Source organism: Chiloscyllium punctatum, chromosome 19, assembly GCF_047496795.1.
Source record: "Chiloscyllium punctatum isolate Juve2018m chromosome 19, sChiPun1.3, whole genome shotgun sequence".
In the NCBI taxonomy this organism is placed as follows: domain Eukaryota; kingdom Metazoa; phylum Chordata; class Chondrichthyes; order Orectolobiformes; family Hemiscylliidae; genus Chiloscyllium; species Chiloscyllium punctatum.
In genome coordinates this window covers 92,902,720-92,930,375 of record NC_092757.1, presented here as the reverse complement: position 1 = coordinate 92,930,375, position 27,656 = coordinate 92,902,720, and the positions used below count along the sequence as shown (strand labels likewise).

At 49.4% G+C, this 27,656-nt stretch overlaps 1 protein-coding gene across 2 annotated transcripts; it reads right to left on the bottom strand.

Annotated features, from left to right (window-relative positions):
* Positions 1-73: 73 nt before the first annotated feature.
* Positions 74-27,656, bottom strand: LOC140491629 (Na(+)/citrate cotransporter-like). 2 transcript variants are annotated; one of them, XM_072590086.1, is made up of 8 exons: positions 27,409-27,656; positions 22,885-23,007; positions 20,723-20,938; positions 14,544-14,665; positions 12,804-12,919; positions 8,060-8,221; positions 3,093-3,230; positions 74-1,095 (listed from the first exon to the last, which is right to left on the bottom strand). In XM_072590086.1, exons 1-8 carry the CDS (start codon positions 27,639-27,641, stop codon positions 967-969), a joined length of 1,239 nt encoding a protein of 412 aa, XP_072446187.1. In that variant the 5' UTR covers positions 27,642-27,656; the 3' UTR covers positions 74-966. The 2 variants fall into 2 exon arrangements, with proteins under 2 accessions (XP_072446187.1, XP_072446188.1); XM_072590087.1 differs by having other exon boundaries at positions 12,804-12,916; positions 27,409-27,643.

Here is a 27,656-nt window from a genome sequence, read left to right as displayed (position 1 = left end):
AGGTTTCTCTGTAACTACAGAACAACCCAAGGATACTTGAACAGAAAAGAGAAAACAAATTTTCAAACCACGATTCAGGATTAACATTGGCTGATTTTCAAAGGCCACTTTATTAAAAAGGTTTTGATCTAAAACAGGAGAAATGGAGGAGACAGGCTCTAAAAGAATGAGCTGATTGAACACAAAACAAACATTAGACAGAATGTGACACTGACACCCTCTTGTATTTTCACTGGATTTGATGATCTTTTCTGTTTTGTTGAACTGAGCAGTATAAACAGTGAGGAACAATTCTCAATTCCAGGCTGATACCAGGTGACAGATCCAGGTATTCCGACTGGTCACCTCATTCAGTTTCATCCAGAACTGAGCAAACACTACTTGCATTTGTATAACGCCTTTGAGATAGTAAAACATTCCACACGATTCACAGGCGTATTGTTCGGCAAATACTCACACGCAGCTATAATGAGCTTGGGGACCAGTAGTTTGGACAAAAAGGCATCTTTTCAGTGGGTTGGGGTGGGGAGGGGAAACAGAATTTGCGAGAAACGCGGGAAGGCTGAGGGAGGGTATGTCAGAGCTCAGAGCCCAAGCAGCTGATGGAATGGCTACAGGCAATGGAGTCAGTAACGTCAGTGACCGAGGGGCCAAAAGTGCACAGTGCAGAGATCTTGGACGATTAGTGGGGCTAGACTCCGTTACAGAGGGACAAGGCTGTGGAAGAATTGGAAACCAAGGGACCCATCTAAAGGCTACAGCTATTGGAGATAATTCAGACTTTTCATCAACACACTTATAATTCCACTCAGTCAAGTGATCTATGCCCCATACATCATACTTGGCCCAGTCACATCTCTCTAGGATTCACTGTGTGTAAGTCACAGCGTCTAATGCTCCGCTCTCCCCATTTCCCACTTCAATACCCTCTGGCTCCCACATGATGGAATAAAAATGCTCCCGGTCTCACTCTCTCTGGGTGACATTAGCCCAGTCGGGGAAGCTGTCCAGATTGAACATAAGTCGACCCCAGGTGTTGATGGCGAGAGTGACACTGGCCACTCCGATGATGTTCAGCACGACCCCAGCCTTGACCTGTGGAAAGGGAAAACATCGATTCCGTCACATTGGTTTAAATCTACTCTCAGGAAGCTGGCTACCTTAAAAAAAAAATTCCTGATGTTGGGAGGGAGGGAGCTCGCGGAGATTAGTGCAACAGCTGGAGTCTGAAAGAAGATCACAATGCACTGGAACAGATAGAGGCCATTCAGCCCCTCACTGTCTACAGCAGAGGACCCACCTGCATAGCCACTCAAGTCTTTTACACAGGAAATAGAATGAGGCCATTCAGCCCCTCACTGTCTGTTATACAAGAAAAGGTGGAGGCCATTCAGCCCCTTCAATCTGTTGGAATGATGTAGCGCAGACAGACTTTGTTTCACCATTATAGCTGTGCTAGCTCTTGTAGATTACTCCCACCTCTCCACACTTTCCCCATTACCCTGCAATATCTTTCCCGGAGTATTCACTGGGATATAAATCAATAATATTTCCAATCACTGAATGTTCAATAACAGAAGGACACAGATTGAAGGTGATTGGCTGAAGATCCAAACGGGGAGAGGGGTTTGAAGGTGCAAACATTGCAGGGTCGATGGGAACGAGTGCACACTGGGGCTGGATGGAGCCCAAGGAGCTCAATGTCTCCTGATACATTGATTATTCTGTGATTCATTCCTACAGTTTATCTCATTCTGGTTTTGAAAGTTCCTATTAAATCTGCTTTGACCAGAACTTCCAAGCAGCCTGTTCGGAATCACAACTCACTGTGACAGAAATCCATTCCTCACCTTACTTTAGGAGCCTTTGTCAAACCTCTGAACTCCCATTACTGAGCCTCGTGCTCCAGACACAGTCCCTTCCTGTGGAAGCTCTCAGTGTTATTCCAACAAGCCCCTCTTGAGCTTCTTTATTTTTCAGAGAACAACCTCAACTTCCCCCAATCTCTCCATGTAACTGTGAACCCTCATCCCCAGAAACATTTTAATAAGGCTGAGTGCCCACGCTAAAGCCTTGACATCTCTACCAGTACCTGGTATCAGTCTGGGCACAATACACGGGCACTAACCAGAGGTTTATAAATAAAGCTTGCCATTAATTGCTTCATTGCTCTTGTACTCTTTGCCTGTTTTGATTAAGCTGATGTTCTGTCTGCTTTTTAACAGCTTCCTAACCTGTCCTGTCACTTTGGAAGGTACACCCCTCCCCCCCGGTGTCTCGTACCATTTAGTTTTGGTTCCCTCATCTCCTCCTCCCTCCAAAAATATAACACTTCACACTTCTCTGTGTTATCCTGTATCAGCCATGAATCTGCCCATTCCAATCGTCTGTGTCCTTTCAAAGACTGTGATTCTCCTCCATATTATTTCCTTGTTCCATATCATCGACACATTTTGAAACTGTGCCTGGCAATTTTGGTATTTCCACACGAGGTGGGCACTGTGTACAAGAGCAGTTTTTGTTGCCTGTTGCTAACTCCCCTGTGAGTAGCCGGTGCTGATCTGCTGCAGGCCATGTGGTCTGGGTATAACCCATTGTGCTGTTAGGAAGGCAATTCCAGGATGTTGACCCAGTAACGGTGAAGGAAGGAGGAGATATTTCCAAATCAGGGTGGGATGTACTTTCAATGGGGGGGGTGGTTATACGCAGTAATGTGCACCAAAGGCTAGATCATGAACATTCTGCAGAAAGAGCAGTGCTTGTGACTCCCAGACAGACCAACGTGTACTCCCTCCAGCCTGACACACAGCTGTTCATCACTCCCTCCTGCTTTTGCCATTTTAAATATGCCATTGCAAGATATCTCCAACTTCCATCTCTATCTCCATCTGAGAACATCACCAACAGGAACCAGATTAGGCCATTTGACCTGCTCCATCATTCAGTGCCATCATAGAATCCTGCTGTGTGGAAGCAGGCCATTCAGCCCATCGATTGCACATGCTTATTCAGATTGGGAATTCGCTTTACTTTCCTGTTTCCCATCATTCCCCTTCCAAACCCCCCACCCCTCTGCCAATCAAAGTACTCACCATATCAAAGACCAGGAGGTGACCGTAGGAGAACACTATGGCGTTGGGGGGTGTAGCAACAGGCAACATGAAGGCAAAGGAAGTGCTTAAAGTGGTCGGGATCATCACGTACAGAGGATTCATCCGGATGGTGGTGGCCTGGATTGGAAAGATTGAGAGAGAGGGACAAGTTAGCAAGGAGGAAGCGCTGACACATCTGGTCTGTGTTTATTATCTGGGATTATGGGCAGTAGGATTGTTGTTTAATGAAAGATAATTGAACCCAAGTTAACTTGGTGTAATCATTCCATGCTGGTGTTAATAGTTCACTCGTGTGATCTTCAATAAATCGGCTGAAGGTGATATCAAAATATTCAACCCAACAGATGAGAAGCGCCATGATGAACAGGATTTGGGACTGAGATTCTGTGGGTGTTTATTCTGAACGTACAGGGCCTTGATGTGATTAATGAGATATGAAACCCCCTGCTTGTTCTTTTCGGTGGATGGAAGAGATCCCATGATTTTGAAGGAGATCAGGGCAGTTAATCCCAGTGTCCCAGCCAATAATTCAGCAGCAAAACACATGATCTGATCATTTCTCACATTGCTGTCTGGGGGAGCTCGCTGTGAGCAAATTGGCTCTAACTTTGTAACAGTGACCATATTTCAGAGCACCTCATTGGCTGTGACTGGCTTTGGGATAGACTGCGATAGAAATGTGGATCTTTTAATCTTGTATCCCAGAGGCACCACATTGATTACTTCAGCAGCAGCGAGACACATGGAGGGAGGGGGGAGTGGGGGTTGGGGGGGGGGGGGAGGTGTTGGGAGGAAGTGGGGGTGGGGGGTGGAGGGTGCGGGGGAGGGAGGGAGGGGGGGGTGGAGGGGAGGGAGGAGGTGTGGGGGGTCAGTGAGTGTCATTTGGCTGGTCACAGCAGCAACTCTTTCCCACCCACGTTCCCACCAATGACCATGAGACAAATGTTGCGAACTATTTGATTTGAGCATCTTGAGATTGAGGGAGGGATTGGGGTCAGGTCACTGACCAACATCATTCTCCCTCATTAAAGGGAGCCAGTGAATCCTTAGAGAGACTTCAGCTTCATCCAAAAGGCCATTCGGACTCTCCAGTCTACTCTGATGGTTTATTCCCCAATTTGAAGTTGAGGATTCCTTCTTAACAATCAGTAACTTTAGGGATCTGAAAGTAGTTCCCCTGCCCAACATGGTGCAGAAGCAATATACATTGCTCACCATCCTCTTTCCTGTTGAGACCTACAGGGATCACTTGGATGAGTGTGACAGAGGAAATCCACTTGGTCATTTAAAGAGAAAGGGGTCTATACTTAAATAAGATGTAGGTCATTACATAATAGCATCTAGCTGTGAGTTAGGATAGACAATGTTTCAGGGTTATGAGGAAGGTGCACATTGTTGGTGTCTCTCCTCTAAGATGTGAGACTGCTCTCCCACCCAGTCTGTGAGACAGTCTTCTTACTGGTGCTTAAGGCCCTCCCCAGCATTAACCCCTTCAGCCCCTGAAACCCTGATATAACAGGGAACATCACTGACATTTCTTGCTCATCCCTAGTTGCCCCTTGAGAAGGTGGGGGGTGAGCTGCCTTCTGGAACCGCTGCAGTCCAAGTGCTGTAGATTGATCCACAATGTCCTTAAGGAGGGAATTCCAGGACTTTGACCCAGCAAATGGTGATATATTTCCAAGTCAGGATAGTGAGTGGTTTGGAGGGGAATTTGCAGGGGATGGTGTTCCCATGTATCTGCTGCCCTTGCCCTTCTAGATGGAATTGGTCGTGGATTTGGAAAGTGCTTGGATTGCTTAGAGAGAGTGAAGACTGCAGATGCTGGACGTTTTGGGTCAGGACCCTTCATATTGGATTGTTTTACAATGTGAACCACATTGGCATTTGGATGGGTATATGGACCGAAAGGGTTTGGAGGGATATGGGCCGGGTGCTGGCAGGTGGGACTAGATTGGGTTGGGATACCTGGTCAGCATGGACGGGTTGGACCGAAGGGTCTGTTTCCATGGCTGTACATCTCTATGACTCTATGAGTCTCCCCTTCCCCCAACCCCTCCCCAACCTCTCCCCCACCCCTCAACCCCTTCCCAACCTCTCCCCCTCCCCAACCTTTCCCCCTCCCCGAACCCCTCCCCAACCTTTCCCCTGCCCCAACCTCTACCTCTCCCCAACCTTTCCCCCTTCCCCAACCTCTCCCCCTCCCCATCCTCTCCGCTCCCCAACCTCTCCCCAATCTCACCCCCTCCCCCTCTTCTTCCCCTCCCCTACCTCTCCCCCTCCCCAACCTCTCCCCCTTCCCAACATCTACCCCTCCCTCAAGCCCTCCCCCTCCCAACCCCTACCCTCCCCAACTTCCTCCCTCCCCCCAACCACCCCGCCCACCCCAAACTCTCCACCTCCCCAATGTCCCCAGCCTCTCCCCCTCCCCAACCCCTCCCCCACCTCCCCCTCCCCTTCCCCACCTCCCCCTCCCCTTCCCCCATCCTCTCCCCCTCCCCCAATCTCTCCCCCTTCCCAACATCTCCCCCTCCATAACTTCTCCCCTCCCCCGAACACTCCCCTTCCCCAATTTCTCCCCCCTACCCCACCCTTCCCCCATCTGCTTGTCCTCATTGATCACCCACCCTCATTCCAAAAATGAAACTGAAAATGGATTAGAACTTTAATGGCTCAATGTTTGTGATTGGTGTAGGTTAAAAGTGTGACTTAGCCCATTTTAAAATTCATTCATGGGATATGGTCATCACTGGTTGGGCCCACATTACCCCCGCTCATGCCTCCCCCCCTATTCCCCCCACCATCACACCCACTCCAGGTACTGGCTCCGACCCCACTCCCAGCTCCACACCCACACCAGATCCCAGCTCCCGGCCCTGCCGGGTTTTCACCATCCCCCCAGACCTCCCCCTCACTGAGGACGAACGATCAGTCCTCAGCAAAGGACTCACCTTCATCCCCCTCCGTCCACGCATCAATGAATTTAATACACGCCGTGACGTCGAACAATTCTTCCGTCGCCTCCGCCTCCGAGCTTACTTTCACAATCAGGACTCCCGCCCACCTTCCGAGGACCCCTTCGCCCACCTCCAACACACTGCATCCACCTGGACATCCCGCGCTGGCCTATTACCTGCCCTCGACCTCTTCATTTCCAACTGCCGCAGGGACATTAACCGCCTCAACCTGTCTACCCCCCCCTCCCCCACTTCAACCTCTCACCCTCAACGCGCAGCCCTCCAATCCCTCTGCTCCAATCTCAACCTCACCATTAAGCCAGCGGATAAAGGGGGCGCAGTGGTAGTCTGGCGCATTGACCTCTACACTGCTGAAGCCAAACGCCAACTCGAGGACACCTCTTCCTACTGCCCCCTCGACCATGACCCTACCCCCCATCACCAAACCATCATCTCCCAGACCATACAGAACCTCATCACCTCAGGAGATCTCCCACCCACTGCTTCCAACCTCATTGTCCGGGAACCCCGCACTGCCCGGTTCTACCTCCTTCCCAAGATCCACAAGCCTGACCATCCTGGCTGACCCATTGTCTCAGCATGCTCCTGCCCCACTGAACTCCTCTCTGCCTACCTCAACATTATCCTATCCCCTCTAGTCCAGGAACTCCCCACATACGTCCGAGACACCACCCACGCCCTCCACCTCCTCCAAGAGCTCCGTTTCCCCGGCCCCCAACGCCTTATCTTCACCATGGATATCTAATCCCTCTACACCTCCATCTGCCATGACCAGGGCCTCCAAACCCTCCGTTTTTTCCTCTCCAGACGTCCCCAACAGTACCTTCCACCGATACTCTCATTTGTTTGGCCGAACTGGTCCTCACCCTTAATAATTTCTCCTTTGAATCCTCCCACTTCCTCCAGACCAAAGGGGTAGCCATGGGCACACATATGGGCCCCAGCTATGCCTGTCTCTTTGTTGGCTACGTAGAACAATTGATCTTCCGTAATTACACCAGCACCACTCCCCACCTCTTCCTCCGCTACATTGATGACTGCATTGGCGCCACCTCGTGCTCCCGCGAGGAGGTTGAGCAATTCATCAACTTCACCAACACATTCCACCCTGACCTTAAGTTTACCTGGACCATCTCTGACACCTCCCTCCCCTTCCTGGACCTCTCCATCTCCATTAGTGACGACCGACTTGACACTGACATTTTTTACAAACCCACCGACTCCCACAGCTACCTGGATTACATCTCTTCCGACCCTACCTCCGACAAAAATGCCATCCCATATTCCCAATTTCTCCGCCTCCGCCGTATCTGCTCCCAGGAGGACCAGTTCCACCACAGAACACACCAGATGGCCTCCTTCTTTAGAGACTGCAATTTCCCTTCCCACTTGGTTAAAGATGCCCTCCAACGCATCTCGTCTACATCCCGCACCTCCGCCCTCAGACCCCACCCCTCCAACCGTAACAAGGACAGAACGCCCCTGGTGCTCACCTTCCACCCTAAAAACCTTCGCATAAACCAAATCATCCGTCGACATTTCCACCATCCCCAAAAAGACCCCACCACCAGGGATATATTTCCCTCCCCACTCCTTTCCGCCTTCCGCAAAGACCGTTCCCTCCGTGACTACCTGGTCAGGTCCACACCCCCCTACAACCCACCCACCCATCCTGGCACCTTCCCCTGCCACCGCAGGAACTGTAAAACCTGTGCCCACACCTCCTCCCTCACCTCTATCCAAGGCCCTAAAGGAGCCTTCCACATCCATCAAAGTTTTACCTGGCCTGGTCTAAAGGACTGTGTATTGAACAATGCAGCACTCCCTTGCTGGGAGTGGAACCCACAGTGTCGGAACCCCAAGAAATCCTTACCACCAACCCCCCACCCCCCCCAACCCTCCCACATCCCCCAGCCCCACATTTCACTCCAGAGTAACAGAACAATGCAATAACTGGAAAGCACATACCATTGAAGCCAGGACAGGAAGGAAGAGGGTAGCTGTAGCAACATTGCTGGTGCACTCTGTGAAGATAGCAACTATCAGACACAAGATAATCACAATGGCCCATGGGGGAATGGTCTGGAGGGGCACTAACTGATTCCCCAACCACCTGGAAAGGCCAGAAACCTGGGGGGAAGGAAAAACATTGAGCATTTTAACTCGGACAGTATTTCTGTTCACGTCTGTAAATGAAATATAGAACCTTAAAAGCTAATAACCTTAGGATTATTACGTGAGCCACCCACACAGATTGGTTTAGGTAAAGAAGTGGGTGGGTGAGACTTAGTTTGTGGATGCCTGGTATGAGCTCTGAGGAAATTAGGAACTCGATCGTTTAGACTACCTTCACCAGAACTATCCTGGGACTAGGACTCTGTTAAGTCATAATTAGGGGTCCTCTAAATGAAACAATGGTTGGGGAGGGGGGGAATGTTAGAGTTAGGGGACGCAGTGGAGGGGTCAAGTGAGGGAAGATGTGAGGAGGATAGTGTAGAATACCAGAGGGATATAAATGTGGAATGGGTGTAAAGGGAAAGATAATGTGGAGTGATTCTTTTTTGCCAGGAAAAATCTAGAGAGAGAGCAGAAATGGAGGCAGCGCAGGAGCAGAGAGAGCTGGGTGTGTATGGGTATAAATCATTGAAGGTGGCAGGATGGGGGAGAGCCAGATTAATAAAGTACACAGTGTCCCCAGCTTCATTAATAAGGCCATATAGCACAAGAGCCAGGAGATGATATCAATCCTGTATAAGATACTGCAGCCACCATCTCTCAAGAGAATTGTGCAAAAGGAGCGGTGAAGCTATCAAGGCATTTAAAACTCCAGACCTTTAAACAAATTGAAATAAACTGTCTACAGTGTTTAAAAAATGAAATAGTCTCACTCTATTGACATAAACCTAAGGGTCATTATTCCAGGATTAGTTGTGCATAACTGATTTGATTTGATATATAATTGTCACATATACTGAGATACAGTGAAAAGTATGTTTTGCATGCCAACCAGACAAATCATACCTTACATAAGTACATCAGGGTAACAGAGCAGAATGCACAATCTCGTGTTATAGCTTCAGAGAGGGGGCAGAGAAAGATCAATTCTAATACATAAGAGGTCCGTTCATAAGACTAAAGAGCGGGAAAGAAGCTGTTCTTGAATCTGTTGGGATGTGATTTTGCAATCTCCCATTTTCAAATTGAGGTGTGTCTCATTTCGGGTTGGTTAACAACTCCAAATTATGAGAAACCATTTAAATGGAACTAAGAATTCCAGGGCTTTGTAGGACCCTGGGGGTGGGACCCACCAGCAGTGAGAGTCAGGGGGGGCAGAGGTGAGTGATGTGGCCTTCAGTGGAGAGAAGGTGCCGGAGAAGCTGAAAAGGTCTGAAGGTGGATTAATCACCCAAACCAAATCTCCTGAACCCCTCAGGGTTCAGGAGATTGTGAAGGCACTGGTAGTGATCTTTCAGGAATCACTGGAACAAGGGAGGCTCCTAGACTACTGGAAAATGGTGAATGTAACACCTCAGTTTAAGAACAGAGGAAGGCAGAAGACAGAAAACTACAGGCTGATTAGCCGACATTGGTTGTGATAAGAGTCTAGATTCCAATATTAAGGATGGGATTGCAGAGCATTTGGAAGTGCACGGTAAAATAGGGCAGAGTCAGCACAGCTTGGGAGATTGCGCCTGACAAACCTGTTAGAATTCTTTGAGGAAGTAATGAGCAAGTTAGACAAAGCAGGGCCAGTGGATGGGATCTGTTTGGATTTCCAGAAGGCCTTTGACAAGGTGCCACACCGGATGCTGCAAAATAAGAGCCCATGTTGTCAGGGGCAAGGTACTGGTATGGAGAGATGATCAGCTGACTGGCAAAAGACAGGGATTGAGGATTACATTAGATTCCCTACAGTATGGAAACAGGTCCTTCGGCCCGACAAGTCCACACCGACCCTCCGAACAGCAACCAGGATATAGGGGTCTTTGTCAGGGTGGCAGCCGGTGACTAGTGGAGGTCCACAGGGGTCAGTGTTGGGGCCACAACTATTCACGATGTACATTAACGAGCTGGACAATGATACTGAGGAGTTTGCAGATGATACAAAGATAGGGGCAGGTGTGGTGAGGAAGGGTGAGGCTGCAAAAGGAAACAGGCAGGCTAGGAAAGTGAGCAAAGAAGTGGCAGTCTGGGTATAATGTGGGCAAGTGTGAGATTATACACATTGGTAGGAAGAGTAGAGATATAGGCCACGGGTATCCCCCACTTTTCAAAAGTCCACTTTACACCACTTTGCTTTTATGGAAGACCTACATTAGTGCCTGTTTTCGCTAACTGAAAGAAATCCAAAGAGGATTTTTGCTTTTTTGAGAAAAGGTGAAAATTTTCCCATGTGAGTTAATGCTTCTTTGCTTTACGCCATCTTGGCTAACACAAGGTTTCATAGGAACACTCGACTTTTGGATAGCGGAAGATCCCTGTATTTTATAAACGGGGAAAGGTTTTGGAAATCTGAAGCACAAAGGATCTTGGGAGTCGTAATTCAATGTTATCTTAAGGTTAACATCAGGTTCCGCTGGCAGTTAGGAAGGCAAATGGAATGTTAGCATTCATTTCAAGAGGGCTAGAATACAAGAGCAGGGATGTCCTGCTGAGGCTGTACAAGGCTTTGGTTAGATTGTATTTGAAATATTGTGAGCAGTTTTGGGTCCCCTATCTAAGAAAGGATATGCTGGCAATGGAGAGGGTTCAGAGGAGATTTACAAGAAGGATTCCAGGGATGTCTTATGAGGAATGGTTCAGCACTCTGGATCTGTACTCAATGGAGTTTAGAAGGATGAGGGGGGGATCCTGATTGAAAATCGAGAGGCCTGGATAGAGTGGATATGGAGAAGATGTTAGGCAAAGGTGAGGACTGCAGATGCTGGAGATTAGAGTGAAAAGTGTGTTGCTGGAAAAGCACAGCCAGTCAGGCAGCATCCAAGGAGCAGGAAAATCGACGTTTCGGGTAAAAGCCCTTCATCGGGAAGATGTTTCTAACATTAGGAGAGAATAGGACCTGAGGGCACAGCCTCAGAGTGAAGGGACAACCTTTTAGAACAGAGAGGAGGAGAGATTTCTCTAACCAGAGGGTGGTTAAACTGTGGCACTCATTGCTGCAGAAGGCTGTGGAGAACAAGTCACTGAGTGTTATTTAAAACAGAGATCGACAGATTCCTGATTAGTAAGGGGACCAAAGGTAACAGGGAGAAGGCAGGAGAATGAGGTTGAGAAACGTATTAGCCATGATGGAATGGCAGAGCTGATTGGATGGACTGAATGGTCTATTTCTGTCCCTAATCAATATGTAACCCCAGCCTGTAAGTGTGATCCTGAGCTGCCAGTCACTGGAGCAGTCCCTTCTCATTCCCAGTCTCCACTCTCAGTCCCCTGTACTGTTACAATACAGTCTGAGTTACAAAGCCTTGTCTTTATACTCCCCACTGATCATCCTAGGGCTCATGCAAAAACTGCACCGTCGGGAAGTACATGTTTAGTCTCAACTTATACTTTCTGTAGTTCAGGAGGTGAGGCAATGAACAATTGAGATATGTAAAATATTGAAGAGAATAAATAGAATCAAACTATTTGCTCTGGCTAAGGGATTCCCAAGTGAAGGACAGGAATGATTAGATTGCCTATAGTGTGGAAACAGGCCCTTCAGCCCAACCAGTCCACACTGACCCTGCGAAGAGTAACCCACCCAGACCCATTTCCCTCTGACTAGCGCACCTAACACTATGGGCAATTTAGCATGGCCAATTCACCTGACCGGCACATCTTTGGACTGTGGGAGGAAACCAGAGCACCCGGAGGGAACCCACACAGACACAGGGAGAATGTACAAACTCCACACAGACAGTCACCAGGGGCTGGAATTGAACCTAGGACTCTGGTGCTGTGAGGCTGCAGTGCTAACCACTGAGTCACCGTGCCATGCCACCCCAATCTGAAGGATTCTGCAGAAAGTAGCCAAAGGGGAAAACTGGAGCCCTCTCCCTCCAAAACGCTGTTGGGATTGTGGGAGGAGGTCAGCTGGAATTTTCAGGAGTGAGATGGATAGATTTTTGGAAGGCAAGTGTATCAAGGGATATGGAGAAAAGCAATATCGAACAGTCAACTGGACAGCAGTGTATGCTTAATGGGCTGAATGTCCTCCTCCTGTTCCTAATGAGACTAGAGACAGTTCCTGCTCCTACAAAATCAGGCTTACAGGATAATGACAGTGAGTTGTGATCTGGTCAGTGCTGTCTGTCAGGGCTGGGGAATTAGGCTCTTTCAATTGGATATTCGAAACAGAGGGAAAAAACGTTGATAGAAATGATTTTAATTTTTATTCAGTGACACTTTGAAAAGAAACATCTATAGGAAAGAACATGGGAGTGGGAACCAGTTAGATTGCTCTTTTAGGGGCTAGTACAGTGTGAGGGACTGAGTGGCTTCCTCCTGCACTGAGTGAACCTATTCCATCAGACACATCATGAACGTTCCCTGTGTCCTGTGCAAGAACAACATCCCAGAACAGTATCTACTAGGCCCAGTTGAATTGGTCATGTACACGGTCAGTTCAGCCACAATTCTGCCCTCTCCCTGTTGCCCCCACAGTGTCTGTACCAAAGCAGGGAGTGGGGGGGTGGGGGGGTGGGGGTGTGGGGATAGTCGGAGTGCTTACCTCACAGCCTTTAGCCAGTGCGAAGCCTCCTCCCAACAGGAATACCACATTCCAGGGCAGCTTATGGTGAACAACATCCCAACTCAGGAGTCTCGGGCTCGCTCCCTCCTGTTCTGCTGGACGGCATTTATAAAACACGAACAAACAATCTCACAATCATCCTCTCCTCCGTTCCAATCACTCCCGCATTCTCATTGGCTGAAATGTGTTTGGCACTGGGTTAGTAACAGAGATGTGAGAGTTGGGAGCCCAGTCTGAATGGGGAAAGGCCGATAGAGGGAGACTGGCTTCCCTCAGCAGTGAGTGTCCCAATACAGCAGAGGGTCACAGTCAAACACCGCCCAGTCTCTGACTGCTCTCAGGGTCAAAGCAATTGTGGTTTGACACAAACTCTGAAAGGACCGTGCCACAGAACTGACTGAGATTCTGACTCAGTCTGGCCATTCTGGTTATTATATTGGCTGGTCTTCTCTGACTGGGCTGGAGACACGTTGGTGGGAAGTGTAGAGGGCGCTTTACTCTGTATCTAACCCCGTGTTGTCCCTGTCCTGGGAGTGTTTGATGGGGACAGTGTAGAGGGAGCTTTACTCTGTACTTAACCCTGTGCTGACCCTGTCCTGGGGGTGTTTGATGGGGACAGTGTAGAGGGAGCTTTACTCTGTATCTAACCCCATGCTGTCCCTGTCCTGGGAGTGTTGGATGGGGGGGCCGTATAGAGGGAGCTTTACTCTGTATCTAACCCCGTGCTGTCCCTGTCCTGGGAATGTTTGATAGGGTCAGTGTAGAAGGAGCTTTACTCTGTATCTAACCCCGTGCTGTCCCTGTCCTGGGAGTGTTTGATGGGGACAGTGTAGAGGGATCTTTACTCTATATCTAACCCCGTGCTGTCCCTGTCCTGGGAGTGTTTGATGGGGACAGTGTAGAGAGATCTTTACTCTGTATCTCACCCCGTGCTGTCCCTTTCCTGGGAGTGTTTGATGTGGACAGTGTAGAGGGAGCTTTACTCTGTATCTAACCCCGTGCTGTCCCTGTCCTGGGAGTGTTTGATGAGGGGCAGTGTAGAGAGAGCTTTACTCTGTATCTAACCCTGTGCTGACCCTGTCCTGGGAGTGTTTGATGGGGACAGTGTAGAGAGAGCTTTACTCTGTATCTAACCCCATGCTGTCCCTGTCCTGGGAGTGTTTGATGAGGGACAGTGTAGAGAGAGCTTTACTCTGTATCTAACCCCGTGCTGTCCCTGTCCTGGGAGTGTTTGATGGGGACAGTGTAGAGGGATCTTTACTCTGTATCTAACCCCATGCTGTCCCTGTCCTGGGAGTGTTTGATGAGGGGCAGTGTAGAGAGAGCTTTACTCTGTATCTAACCCCATGCTGTCCCTGTCCTGGGAGTGTTTGATGGGGGACAGTGTAGAGGGATCTTTACTCTGTATCTAACCCCGTGCTGTCCCTGTCCTGGGAGTGTTTGATGAGGGACAGTGTAGAGGGATCTTTACTCTGTATCTAACCCCGTGCTGTCCCTGTCCTGGGAGTGTTTGATGGGGACAGTGTAGAGGGATCTTTACTCTGTATCTAACCCCGTGCTGTCCCTGTCCTGGGAGTGTTTGATGGGGACAGTGTAGAGGGATCTTTACTCTGTATCTAACCCCGTGCTGTCCCTGTCCTGGGAGTGTTTGATGGGGACAGTGTAGAGGGATCTTTACTCTGTATCTAACCGCGTGCTGTCCCTGTCCTGGACATATACCTGAGATATCCTCCTTTGAGCTCTGCTGCATCCGATTCCACGGTGTGAAGTTTGGTTTCTTCGATGGGATGATGAACATGAGGACTGCGATGGTCAGGACCACAGTGGCATCATTGATGTATCTGAAACAAAGCAGTTGGTGGGCAGGGTGCGGTTGGTGGGAATTTGCTGGGAACACACTTGGGAATGAGATACAACTAGTGCCAGTGTCACAGAATGTCATACAGTGGAGCCAAGATGGAGAAAGGCCCCCCACTGACGACACCTCCAACTGACCATTCCCCAATGACCTCTAAAAGGACAAGGGCAGCAGATACATGGGACCACCACCTCCTGCAAGTTCCCCTCTGAGCCCCTCCCCATCCTGACTTGGAAATATATCCCCATTCCTTCACTGTCACTGGGTCAGAATCCTGGGATTCCCTCCCTAAGGGACATTGTGGGTCAACCCACAGCACATGGACTGCAGCGGTTCAAGAAGGCAGCTCACCCCCACCTTCTCAAGGGGCAACTAGGGACGGGCAATAAATACTGGACCCAGTCAGTGACCCCCAAGTCCCACAAGTGAATAAAGAAAAATGAATTGCGGAAGGGGGATGTGGTGGATGATGTTGATGGGAGTTGAGCTGGCTGTTTCCTTGCTCGGTTGGATCAGAAATTCCAGTATTAACAGCATGGTCCCATTCTGCAACCCCCTCACTCCAACAGACCATCTCTCACCTCCTCCCTAACACGCAATTCCTCCACACCCCCCACTGGGGGAAAGGAGAAAGGGAGGGAGCTGGGGGGGATAAGGGAGGGAGCTGGGGGTAGTAAGGGAGGGAACTGGGGGGGATAAGGGAGGGAGCTGGGGGGGTAAGGGAGGGAGCTGGGGGGGGTAAGGGAGCTAGGGGGCTAAGGGAGAGAGCTGGGGGGCTAAGGGAGGGAGCTGGGGCTAAGGGAGGGAGATGGGAGGGTAAGGGAGGGGGCTTGGGGGGCTAAGGGAGAGGGCTGGGGGGCTAAGGAGGGAGCTGGGGGGGATAAGGGAGGGAGCTGGGGGGAGTAAAGGAGGGACCTGGGGGCTAAAGGAGGGAACTGGGGGGGGGGGGGTAAGGGAGGGGGCTGAGGGGGGGTAAGGGAGGGGGCTGGGGGGGCTAAGGGAGGGGGCTGGGGGGCTAAGGGAGGGAGCTGGGGGGTAAGGGAGGGGGCTGGGAGGTAAGGGAGGGGGCTGGGGGTCTAAGGGAGGGGGCTGGGGGTCTAAGGGAGGGGGCTGGGGGACTAAGGAAGGGAGCTGGGGGGGAATGGAGGGGGCTGGGGGGACTAAGGGAGGGAGCTGGGCGGTGAGGGAGGGGGCTGGGGGGACTAAAGGGGATCTGGGAGATTGAGGGAAGGAGCTGGGGGGGCTAAGGGGGGATCTGGGGGGGTTGAGGGAAGGAGCTGGGGGGGGCTAAGGGGGGGATCTGGGGTGGTGAGGGAGGGAGCTGGGGGGGGGCTGAGGGGAGGATCTGGGGGGGGTGAGGGAGGGAGCTGTAGCAGGGAAGGTCAGAATCAGGGCTCTGGGTCAGTGCCAGGTGAAAGGGGTCGGTGCCGGGCCAGGGGTCAGTGCTAGGTGAAGGGGGTCAGTGCTGATTCTGTGGGGTCAGTGCTAGGTCAGGGGACGAATGCCAAGTTGGGGGGTTCGGTGCCAGGTCGTGAGGAGTCAGTTCCGGTCAGGGGGTCAGTGCCAGGTCGTGAGGGGTCAGTGCCAGTGTGGAATTGAGCATCTGGTTGTAATGCTGACGATGTGAGGCAGTGGGTGAGGGGTCCATGCAGTTTGTTAGTTACAATGTTACAGGGACATTACTGAGGCCCATTCTGGAACACGCTGTCCCATTCTGGTCTCCCTCCCTATCAGAAGGATATTGTTAAACTGGGGGGGGGGGTTGCAGAAATGGCTTACCAGGACATTGCCAGGTGTGGAGGGCTCGAATTATAAAAACTGGCTGAACAGGCTGGGGCTGTTTTCCCTGGAGCATCAGGGGCTGAGGGGTGACCTTATAGAGGTTTATAAAATCATGTGGGGCATGGATAGGGTAAATAGACAAATCTTTTCCCTGGGCTAGGGGAGACCAGAACTAGAGGGCATAGGTTTAGGGTGAGAGGGGAAAGATGTAAAAGAGACCTAAGGGGCAACTTTCTCATGCAGAGGGTGGAATGAGCTGCCAGAGGCAGTGGTGTTTGAAGGTGCAGTCACAACATTTAAATGACATTTGGACAAGTACATGAATGGGAAAGGTTTGGAGGGATATGGGCCAGGAGCAGGCAAGGGGGAGCATGGGAACATTTAGATTGGGAACATGGTCACCATGGACTGGTTGGGCCGAAGGGTCTGTCTGAATGCTGTATGACTCCAGTGAGATGAAAATTGATCTTCCCCAACCCTCTTCCTTACTCCCATTCTTTGCAAACACTTTTGGAAGAATATGAGGGCTTTGAAGAGACTGCAGTAAGGATTTACAAAGACACAGCTGCTGAACCAGAGTTCACACCCATTTAATATAACAAGCTTGCTCTTGGACTGTGTATCTCCCTTTTCACTCAATGGTGTTACCATCACTGAATCTCCCACTATCAACATCCTGGGGGTTACTAGGAACACAACTGAACTCCCCACATAAACATAATGGTTGGAAGAGCAAGGTCAGAGACTAGGAATACTGCAGCGAGTAACTCCCCTCCTGACTCCCCAAAGCCTGTCCACCATCTACAAGGTACAAGTCAGGAGTGTGATGGAATATTCCCCACTTGCCCTGGATGGGGGCAGCTCCAACAACACTCAGGAAGCTCGACACCATCCAGGACAAAGTAGCCGCTTGATTGGCCCCACATCCACAAACACCCCCTCCCTCCCCCACCGACGCTCAGAAGCAGCAGTGTGTTCCATCTACAAGATGCACTGCAGGAATTCACCAAAGATCCTCCTTCCAAACCCATGACCACTTCCATCGAGAAGGATAAGGGGCAGCAGATACATGGGAACACCACCCCCTGCAAGTTCCCCTCTGAGCCACTCACCATCCTGACTTGGAAATATGTCATCAGGCAGTGTGGAGGACAGAGGGAGGGGGAGAAGGGAGTGCGGAGGAGGTGATGATGAGTAACATTAATCTCCATCAAATGGAAGCTGGACCAGTCATAAATGCAAGCCCAGGATGGGAGAGAGGTTCCAGGAATTCGACAAGTGTGTTTCCATGCTAAGTGCATGTTTTGGACACGTGTTTCTACACTGCATGTATGTGTCGGACACCCGTGTTCCTTTCTGTGCTGCATGCATGAGTTGGGGAGCTCCCATAACACGGAGTTGTATGCTGCATTCAACCAGGCCCCTCGTGACTGCAGTCTGTTCAATGTTGCATTCACTGAGCCCTCTCCTCACATTCTGGGAACAAATGCATGTAACCCACAGTGACGGCCGTGTTCCAGCTTTATTCATGTAATATGTCCTTGGCTGCATTTCCAGCTGGACAATGAACGGTTTGTTCCTCAGCAAACACTCGGAAACAATTATAATAGCAAGTTTGCGACAGCACTCGGTCCTTCCTGATCATCACTGTCTCCTGCTTTACTCAGGAGCAACAGTTCCATCAGCCTGGGGCCTACACGCTTTCTAAAAAGGGAGGAAAGATTCTAAGAGAGGGATAAACCAACCAAGGAAATTGAGGAAACTATTAAGTTGAAAGAAAAAGCACAAAAGGAGGTGAAAGTTAGTGACACCCCCAAAGAGTGGGCTAAACTCAGAATCCAGCAAAAGAGGACTAAAAAGACAATAAAGACAGAGGAAATAAACTCCAGGGGTAAAATAGTGAGAAATAGTTTAAAAAAAAGACATTAAGAGCTACTTTAAATATATAAAGATTATGACAGAGATCAAAATGTACTCAGGCCCCTTAGTAAATGAATCTGGGAAGGGGGGTTTGGGGAACAAGGACTTGCCAGAGGAGTTAAACATACTTCACATCAAGTTTTACAGAGGAAGGTACTTCAAACAGCCCACAATCACGAGAGAAGCAATAGGAGCCAAACTAATAGGGCTAAAGGCAGATAAATCCCCTGGCCCTGATGACTTGTGGCCTAGGATCCAAGGTGGCACAGTGGCTCAGTGGTTAGCACTGCTACCTCACAGTACCAGAGACCTGGGTTCAATTCCTGCCTGCAGACTGTGTGGAGTTTGCATATTCTCCCCGTGTCTGTGTGGGTTTCCTCCCACAGTCCAAAAATGTGCAGGTTAGGTGAATTGGCCATGCTGAATTGCCCGTAGTGTTAGGTGTATGGGAATGGGTCGGGGTGGGTGGCGGGTCGGTGTGGAGTTGTTGGGCCTGCTTCCACACTGTAAGTAACCACAGAGATAGTGGCTGTAGATTTCCAAAAACCATAGAGTTATATAGCACGCAAACAGACCCTTCATTCCAACTCGACCAGAAATCCCAAACTAATCTAGTCCCATTTGCCAGCACTTGACCCATTCCCCCCAAACCCTTCCTATTCATATACCCATCCAGATGCCTTTTAAATGTTGCAATTGTACCAGTCTCCACCACTTCCTCTGGCAGCTCATTCCATACACGTACCACCCTCTGTGTGAAACATTTGCCCCTTAGGCCCCTTTTAAATCTTTCCCCTCTCACCCTAAACCTATGCCCTCTAGTTCTGGACTCCCCCATTCCAGGGAAAAGACTTTGTCTATTTATCCTATTCATGCCCCTCATAATTTTGTAAATCTCTATAAGGTCACCCCTCAGCCTCCGACACTCCAGGGAAAACAGCCCCAGCCTGTTCAGCCTCTCCCTGTAGCTCAGATCCTCCAACCCTGGCAACATCCTTGTCAATCTTTTCTGAACCCTTTCAAGTTTCACCACATCTTTCCGATAGGAAGGAGACCAGAATTGCACGCAATATTCCAACAGTGGCCTAACCAATGTTCTGTACAGCCGCAACATGACCTCCCAACTCCTGTACTCAATACTCTGACCAATAAAGGAAAGCATACCAAATGCCTTCTTCACTATCCTATCTACCTGCGATTCTACTTACAAGGAGCTATGAACCTGCACTCCAAGGTCTCTTTGTTCAGCAAAGCTCCCCCGGATTCTACCATTAAGTGTATAAGTCCTGCCCTGATTTGTCTTTTCAAAATGCAGCATCTCACATTTATCTAAATTAAACTCTCTCTGCCACTCCTCAGCCCATTGGCCCATCTGATCAAGATCCCATGGTACTCTGAGGTAACCTTCTTCACTGTCCACTACACCTCCAATTTTGGTGTCATCTGCAAATTTACTAACTATACCTCCTACGTTCGCATCCAGATCATTTATATAAATGATGAAAAGCAGTAGACTCAGCACGGATTATATGGGTGCATTTCAAACAAAGCAGTCCTAATTCCCATAAGATTACCCCTTATCAAATTTGTTGGCTAACAGTCTTTTGCCATGGTTTACAATGTGTGAGGTGCCACAGCAATGCTCCTTGTTATTGTTACAGGCCCAGTGTAAATTATCCTGCAATGGACTGTGTCCAATAACGGTCAAAGTCTCAAATTTAACCATCAAAGGAAACCACTCTTCACAAGATTCAGACAATCACAAATTCCAAACCCACTCCAGAATCCAAAGTGACTCTCCACAACAGTACTGAGGGAGCGCCGCACTGTCGGAGGGTCAGTGCTGAGGGAGTGCCGTACTGTTGGAGGGTCAGTGCAGAGGGAGCGCCGCACTGTCAGAGGGTCAGTGCTGAGGGAGTGCCGCACTTTCAGAGGGTCAGTGCTGAGGGAGTGCCGCACTGTCGGAGGGTCAGTGCTGAGGGAGTGTAGCACTGTCGGAGGGTCAGTGCTGAGGGAGAACCGCACTGTCGGGGGGTCAGTGCTGAGGGAGCACCGCACTATCACAGGGTCAGTGCTGAGGGAGTGTCGCACTGTCAGAGGGTCAGTGCTGAGGGAGTGCAGCACTGTCGGAGGGCCAGTACTGAGGGAGAGCCGCACTGTTAGAGGGTTAGAACTGAGGGAGTGCCGCACTGTCGGAGGGTCAGTGCTGAGGGAGCGCCGCACTGTCGGAGGGTCAGTGCTGAGGGAGAGCCGCACTGTCAGAGGGTCAGTGTTGTAGCTGCCATCTCTCGGGTAATAACCCAGGGTCGGGGTGTGTTGCCTTGTTTCCAATACTCACCCTTTGCCGTTGCCCTTGAAGAAGAGGTATCCCCAGCCTCGGACGAAGCCAGGCTCCCGTGTGAACCAGAGCAGTACCACCAGGATGAAGAGGATGAGCACAGCTTTCTCTGCGAAGGACACTGGCCCCAGCTTCTTGTACTCTCTCACAATGACATCATTAGCTCTCTTCTCCTTTGGGGTAACTGGGATTCGCCAGCCCCACAGCTTCCGAAAACTGTCGGGAAAACAAGAACATATTCCAGCTATTTCCCAGCTCCATAAACCCGGGGTGACCCAGTCACAAATATCTTGGAGCAAGCATTTTCACAGACACAGCACTGAGAAGCAATAGACCCTATGGGGGATGATCCCCATCAGGACTCGGTGAGCGATCTGGAGAAACTGATCACCTCTCCTTCATAGATCTTTTCTTAGGACTGAATCCCCCAACACTTCTAGATCGGCCAATCTCATTATGTGCTTTGTGTTGGAGAGGCCTCTCCTCACGAGGATCTGTCTGGACAGCGGAATGGGATATGGGAGAGATCAAAGGGATCCTTTAGGGATCTCAGGGCAATTACCCTGAAGGGAGGCAGAAAGAGACCTTCAACCCCTGGAGCTTCTGCCTCCAGCATCTAGCGTAAAGCTCCTTATATTCTTTTCAACTACAAGTAAAGCTCTCTCTACACTCCTCCATCAACCACTCCCAGGACAGGGATGGCACGGGTTAGATACAGAGTAAAGCTCCCTCTACACTGTCCCCCTGAAACACTCCCAGGACAGGGACAGTATGGGGTTAGAGACAGAGTAACCAGCAGTGAAACGTGTGCCTATCATTGTGATAGCAGCTTTCAGAGAATCATTTGACAGAAACCCATGGGTTTGCCTTGGGCCCCTGCATGAAACCAGGAGTTTCAACAAGATTTCCTGAAGCAGCCTCTTTGGAAAAGATCACTGAAAACAATATCAATAGGAAAGTTGGTCATATTCAATTACAAGGTATGGATTATCCACAATTATTATGGGAGTGTAGAGGTCATTCAGCCCATTGTGCCTGCACTGACTGTCTAATGGGAATCAGTACCTCATGCCAATCTCCTGTACACCATTTCTATCCAAAGAACCATCCAGTGCCCTCTTCAACGTCTCCATTGAACCTGCCTCCACCACATTTCCAGGCAGTGTATTCCTTACCCTGACTAGTCTCTGTGGGAGAACCCTGTTCTCACATTGCCCTTGCTTCATTCACACATCAGTTTAAACTTATGCCCTCTCATTCTGGCTTTTTCTATCAATGGGAACAATTGCTCTCTATGTATTCTCTCCAGCAGAGGTTGGGTTTAGCACAGTTGGCTGGATGGCTGGTTTGTGAAGCACAGCAACACCAACAGTGTGGCTTCAATTCACCAGCTGAGATGACTATGAAGGACTCTCCTTCTCAAACACTCCCCTTACCTGAGATATTGTGGCCCATAGGTTAACCCATCACCAGTCATCTCTCCCTAATCAGAGAGCAGCTTTATGGTCTAGTAAGAGTGTGTGACTTGACTTAATTCTATCCAGCCTGCTCATGATTTTGAAAACCTTCTGTCAAATCACCTCTCACCCTCTTGTAAAAGTTCAACCTCACCTCCTTGCTCTGATGCCCCTATTAATAAAGCTGAGGAAACTGTATTTTATCAACTGCTTTCTCCACCCTGAATTTCTCCTCAGAGGTCAATCTGAAAGGTCAGTGAGTTAACCTGTATATTTTGGGAGGAGATAGGGAGATTGTCATTTGGTGTCTGAGCAATTAGAGAAGGAATTAAAGAGAAAAAAAGGAGTGATATACACTGGGATGGAGTGTCTGTGAAAGATATTGCAGGAAAAAAAATGAATCTTTCTTTTCACTGTTTATGAGAAAATGTTTCCAAATTGTGTATTTTTAACTTCTTCTGCATAATAAACTTATGTTCTTTTGGTCAAAGTATATTGACAGCCTCATGTGAAAGTATTCAATGACTGACCATCATGGTAGTCAGAATGTAAAGATATAACTTATGGTCTATCAAGCCAAGTCTCACTCTGGGCTCAGACCTGTCCATTATTACCATCAGCCAGGACCATTACTGTCTCTGTGTCCAAGACATAAAGCCCATAGCAGCCCTGAACCAGGCACTGAGCTTCCAGGCAGTCACTTACTTGAGTCCCAGGAATAACGCCTGCAGCCATATCCAGCAGAGAATGAACATAATCAGCATGTTGGGAAACGAGAATGCAAACCACGAGGCGAAATTAACCACTTCTCCGCTTTCTGGGAAAATCCTTCAAAACCACAAAATCACAAAGAAGTCTTAAAACATACCCTAATGGTCAGATATAACACCGTCGCTGTCAGCTACCCCAGTCACTCTCAGGGTGTGAGTGTCCTGTTTGTTACCAACAATTGTTGCCCATTCCTAATTGCCCTTGAGGAGATGAGGAGGTAATTTAAGATTGAGGTGAGAAGACATTTCTGCACCGAAAAGATAGTGAGTTTCCAGAAAGCTCCCTCTCAGGGCACTATGGAGGGTCAGTCATTTAGAGTGTTCAAGACAGAGATTGATTCTGACCCAGCGACAGTGAAGGATTGGCAATATATGTACAAGTCAGGATGGGGAGTGGCTTGGAGGGGAACTGGAAAATGATGGTGTCAATCATGAGAGGCATGTATAGGGTGAAGAGCCAAGGACTTTTCCCCGGGGGGAGTCCAAAACTAAAGGGCATAAGTTTAGGGTGAGGGGGAAAGATTTAAAAGGGACCCATGGGGCAACTGTTTCAAACAGAGGGCAGTACACGTGTGCAATGAGCTGCCAGAGGAAGTGGTGGAGGCTGGTACAACATTTAAAAGGCATCTGGATGAGTATATGAATGGAAAGGGTTTAGAGGGATATGGGCCAAGTGCTGGCAAATGGGACTAGAATAATTTAGGATATCTGATCAGCATGGACAAGTTGGACCAAAGGGTCTGTTTCCATGCTGTACATCTCTATGACTCCATCTGTTGCCCTTGTCCTTCTGGGTGGAAGCGGTCATGGGTTTGGAAGGTGTTGTCTGAGGATCTTTAGTGAATTTCTGCAGTGCATCTTGTAGATGGTACACGCTGCTGCTACTGAGCGTCGGTGATGGAGGAAGTGGATGTTTGTTGAATGTGGTGCCAGTCAAGCGGCTGCTTTGTCCTGGATGGTGTCAAGCTTCCTGAGTGTTGTTGGAGCTGGCCCCATCCAGGGCAAGTGGGGAGTATTCCATCACACTCCTGACTTGTGCCTTGTAGATGGTGGACAGGCTTTGGGGAGTCAGGAGGTGAGTCCAGCACAGGGAGGGGGTGGGGAGGGGAGAGTCCAGCACAGGAGGTGGCGGGGGTGGGGCGAGGGAGGGGGGGCTGGGGGGGTGGTGGGTGTCCAGTTGGAAAGGACTGTAATCTTTGACCTAAGCTTTCTTTATTATTCTTCTTAGTATAAAAGTGATAAAGGAAAGGCCATAATGCAGAACATTTTTAACTGATCTCTTCATAAGATTCTGCCAGTCCTGCTGCGTTTTTCCAGCAATTTCTATAAATAATATGATGTTGGATTGAAGCAATTCAAGGAACTTTTTGTTACATTTTTCAAACACGGCCTTCCCTTAACAAATCCATGCTGACTATCTCTTTCTGAATTCTCTCTCTCCAAGTCTCTCCCTCAGAATTCTTTCCAACAAATTCCTCATCCCCGACACTAGACTGACGGCCTGTCATTTCCTGGTCTTTCTCCCTTTTGTAAATAACAGGACAAAGAGATCAGTTCTCCCACCCTCTGTGACCGATGTGGGGGGGGGGGGGGGATCGCTCCTGAACACCTCCTCCCTTCCCTCCCTCAGGAACCTGGTGCACTGCTCACCCAGAGCTGCAGATTCATCCGCTATTGAAGCTGCTAAATCCTCCACTTTCTCCTCTCTCGATGTTTATGTCTGATACTTCATAGCCTCCACCGTGAGATCTAAACCTGCACTGTCCTTTTCCATTGTGAAGACCAAAACAGAGTATTTATTGAGGAACGTACCCACACCTTCCACACATCCACTACCAACATGTTCCCTCAGGGACTCTACTCTTTCACTTGTTAACCCATCGCTCTTTATAGATTTAAACACCCCTTTGGGTTTTCCATTATTCTACCCACTGACATTTTCTCATGTGCTCTTTCTAATCTCCCCTGCCATATTCAGCCCTCAATACCTGCCATAAGCTTCTGTTTGTTTAAACCCTGACCTTTAGTGTCCCTCCTTAGCCAGGGATCCCCCCCCCCCCGCCGTGTTCTCAGATTGGGATTCCCCCCCCCTCCCCCCATCTTGGTCCCACCCCTGGTCTTGTAGGAACAGATTTTCCCCAAACGCTCACTAAATGCCTCCCACTACTCGGGTACAGTTTAATCAGCAAGTAACCAGTCCCAGTCCCCCTGTGTCAAATCGTGCCTTATGTAAATTAGAATAGTCTTTACCCAGATTAGAAATTTTATTCCTGACCCATCCTTATCCTACTTCAGAAACATCCTAAATCGAACTGCCATTGTGGTCACTATCCCTCCTGATAGGCCCTGCACCTGCCTGGGCTCAGTTTGGAATATTGAGTCTAGAACCACTCCCTCCCTTGGTGGGCTAAGAACTCCATGCTAAAGTTCCCGGAGATGCAATTTCAGAGTTTGGTTTCCTCTCTACCTTGAATATTAAAGCTATCCCTGTTCATATTGTGTGGCATAGTGGTTCAGTGGTTAGCACTGCTGCCTCACAGTGCCAGGGACCCAGATTCAATCCCTGCCTCGGGTAACTGTCTGTGTGGAGTTTGCACATTCTCCCCGTGTCTGTGTGGGTTCCCTCCGGGTTCTCCGGTTTCCTCCCACAATCCAAAGATGTGCAGGTCAGGGTGGATTGGTTCTGCTAAATTGCCTATAGTTGGGATTGACTATGGGGAATGGGTCTGGGTGTGATACTCTTTGGAGGGTTGGTATGGACTTGTTGGGCCGAAGGGTCTGTTTCCATACTGTAGGGAATCTAATCTAATCATATTCAGTAGTTAAAATCCCCAACTATTACATGCCTCCTTGTTGTTACATTTCCCTGGCATGTGATGAGATATTTGATCCTCTGTCTCTCCGTGGCCCTATGGGGTCATGTACCACACACCCAGCAGTGTGCTTGCCCCGTTTGTGTTTTTTTGGTTCTACCCACTTGGTCTCATTTTATGATCCTGCCAAGACATTGTCCCTTGATCAACATTGCAACACCTCCCCTTCATCTTCTATCCCCTTCCTACTGAGTCCCCTCTAACCAGCAATGTTGAACTGCCAATCCTGCCCAACATCCAGCTAACTCTCAGTCACAGCCATATCATACTCCCATGGACCTACTGTTCCCTCAATGTGTCCAGCTTATTCCTCAGGCTCCTTGCTTTAAAATAGATTCCATTGGCCTTGTCAAACTCTCTTCTTCCTTACCTAGTGGATGACTTTTGTGACTTTTAGAATCACATTTTAACTTCTAATTCCAATCAGGATCCCATCCCTGGCCAATTGAGTTTAAATTCACCGCAAAAGCTTTAGCAAAATCCAGACAACCCTTCACCACACCACTGTCATTCCCCGTTCCACTGCTCTTAGCCCTGTCACATTCAATAAAGACAGAGTCCCTCTGGTCCTCACCTATCATCCCACCAGTCTCTGCATCCAACACATCATCCTCAAACACTTCAGTCAACTCCAACCAGACCCCACCACCGATAACATCTTCCCCTCCCCACCCCTCTCTGTCTCCTGCAAGGACCGTTCCCTTCGACAGTCCTTGGTTTGTGCTACTCTCCCCACTGACCCCCACCCCCCCTGAACCCCCAGGTATCTTCTCCTGCAACTGGAAAAGATGCAAATCCTGCCAGTACACCACCCCCTCACCTCCATCCAGGGCCCCAAACAGTCCTTCCAGGTGAGACAGAGGTTCACCTGCCTCTCTTCCACCCTACTTTACTGCATCAGGTGCTCCCGATGTGGTCTTCTCTATACAGGGGAGACCGAACGTAAACTTAGGGAACAGTTCTCCGAGCATCTCAGCCGTGCCCACAGGGACCGACCAGACCTCCCAGTTACCGCCCATTTTAAATTCCCCTTCCCTCTCCCTTTCCAACATGACCTCCTTGGCCTCCTCTATTACCAAAACGAACTTTATCACACTGCCAGCATCATCTACAGCCTGAAGGACTTAACATTGAGTTCTCCAATTTGAAATAACCCCCCCTTCCCATCCCCGACTCCCTTCCCAGCTCCTGTCCCTCCCTTCCACTCCTCCCTGCCATCAACCAGATTCATTCCTCTCACTGACCAACCAGATCGTACCTGTATTCACCTATCCCCACTTCACTACCCTGGCCCCGCCACCCACTTTATCTGCAGCTTTCCCCCCCCCCACCCAAACCCAGTCCTGAAGAAGGGTCACACCCAAAACGTCAACTTCTCCACCTCCTGATGTTGCCTGGCTTGCTGTGTTCATCCAGCCTCCTGCCCGTCAACCTTGGATTCCAGCATTTGCAGATCTTTTGCAGCTTAGCAAACCTCCCTGCAAGTACATCACTCAGTTGTTATGTAACGCAATAATACCACATTCCACATGAGGGTAACTTAAGTTCCAAGCAATTGTTTCACCAATCTGAGAACACGGACTCACTGGATGAGTTGTCCCTTCAGCACCAAATTGGGGCCAGTGCCAGTTAGAGTGCTCGTACCCCCTATACTGGCTGCGTAGCAGACACACAGGGTCAGAGCTTTATACATATTCAAATCCTCCCTCTTCATCATGGGTTGTATGGTAACTGGGGGACTGTCTCCATTCTGATCAGGATCATTTCCCTCCTCGAGTGATGGAGAAATCAGATCTACAGGAATCAAGCAGAAACACATCACAGAGACATTCCC

Excerpts from the sequence above, each read along its gene's own strand:
- LOC140491629 (XM_072590086.1), bottom strand. The coding sequence starts at position 27,641 with ATGTGTTTCTGCTTGATTCCTGTAGATCTGATTTCTCCATCACTCGAG. Across the intron at positions 20,939-22,884 it reads GCGTTATTCCTGGGACTCAA|TTTTCGGAAGCTGTGGGGCT; the intron begins GTAAGTGACTGC and ends TTTTCCCGACAG. Across the intron at positions 1,096-3,092 it reads ACCTCCTGGTCTTTGATATG|GTCAAGGCTGGGGTCGTGCT; the intron begins GTGAGTACTTTG and ends CCCTTTCCACAG.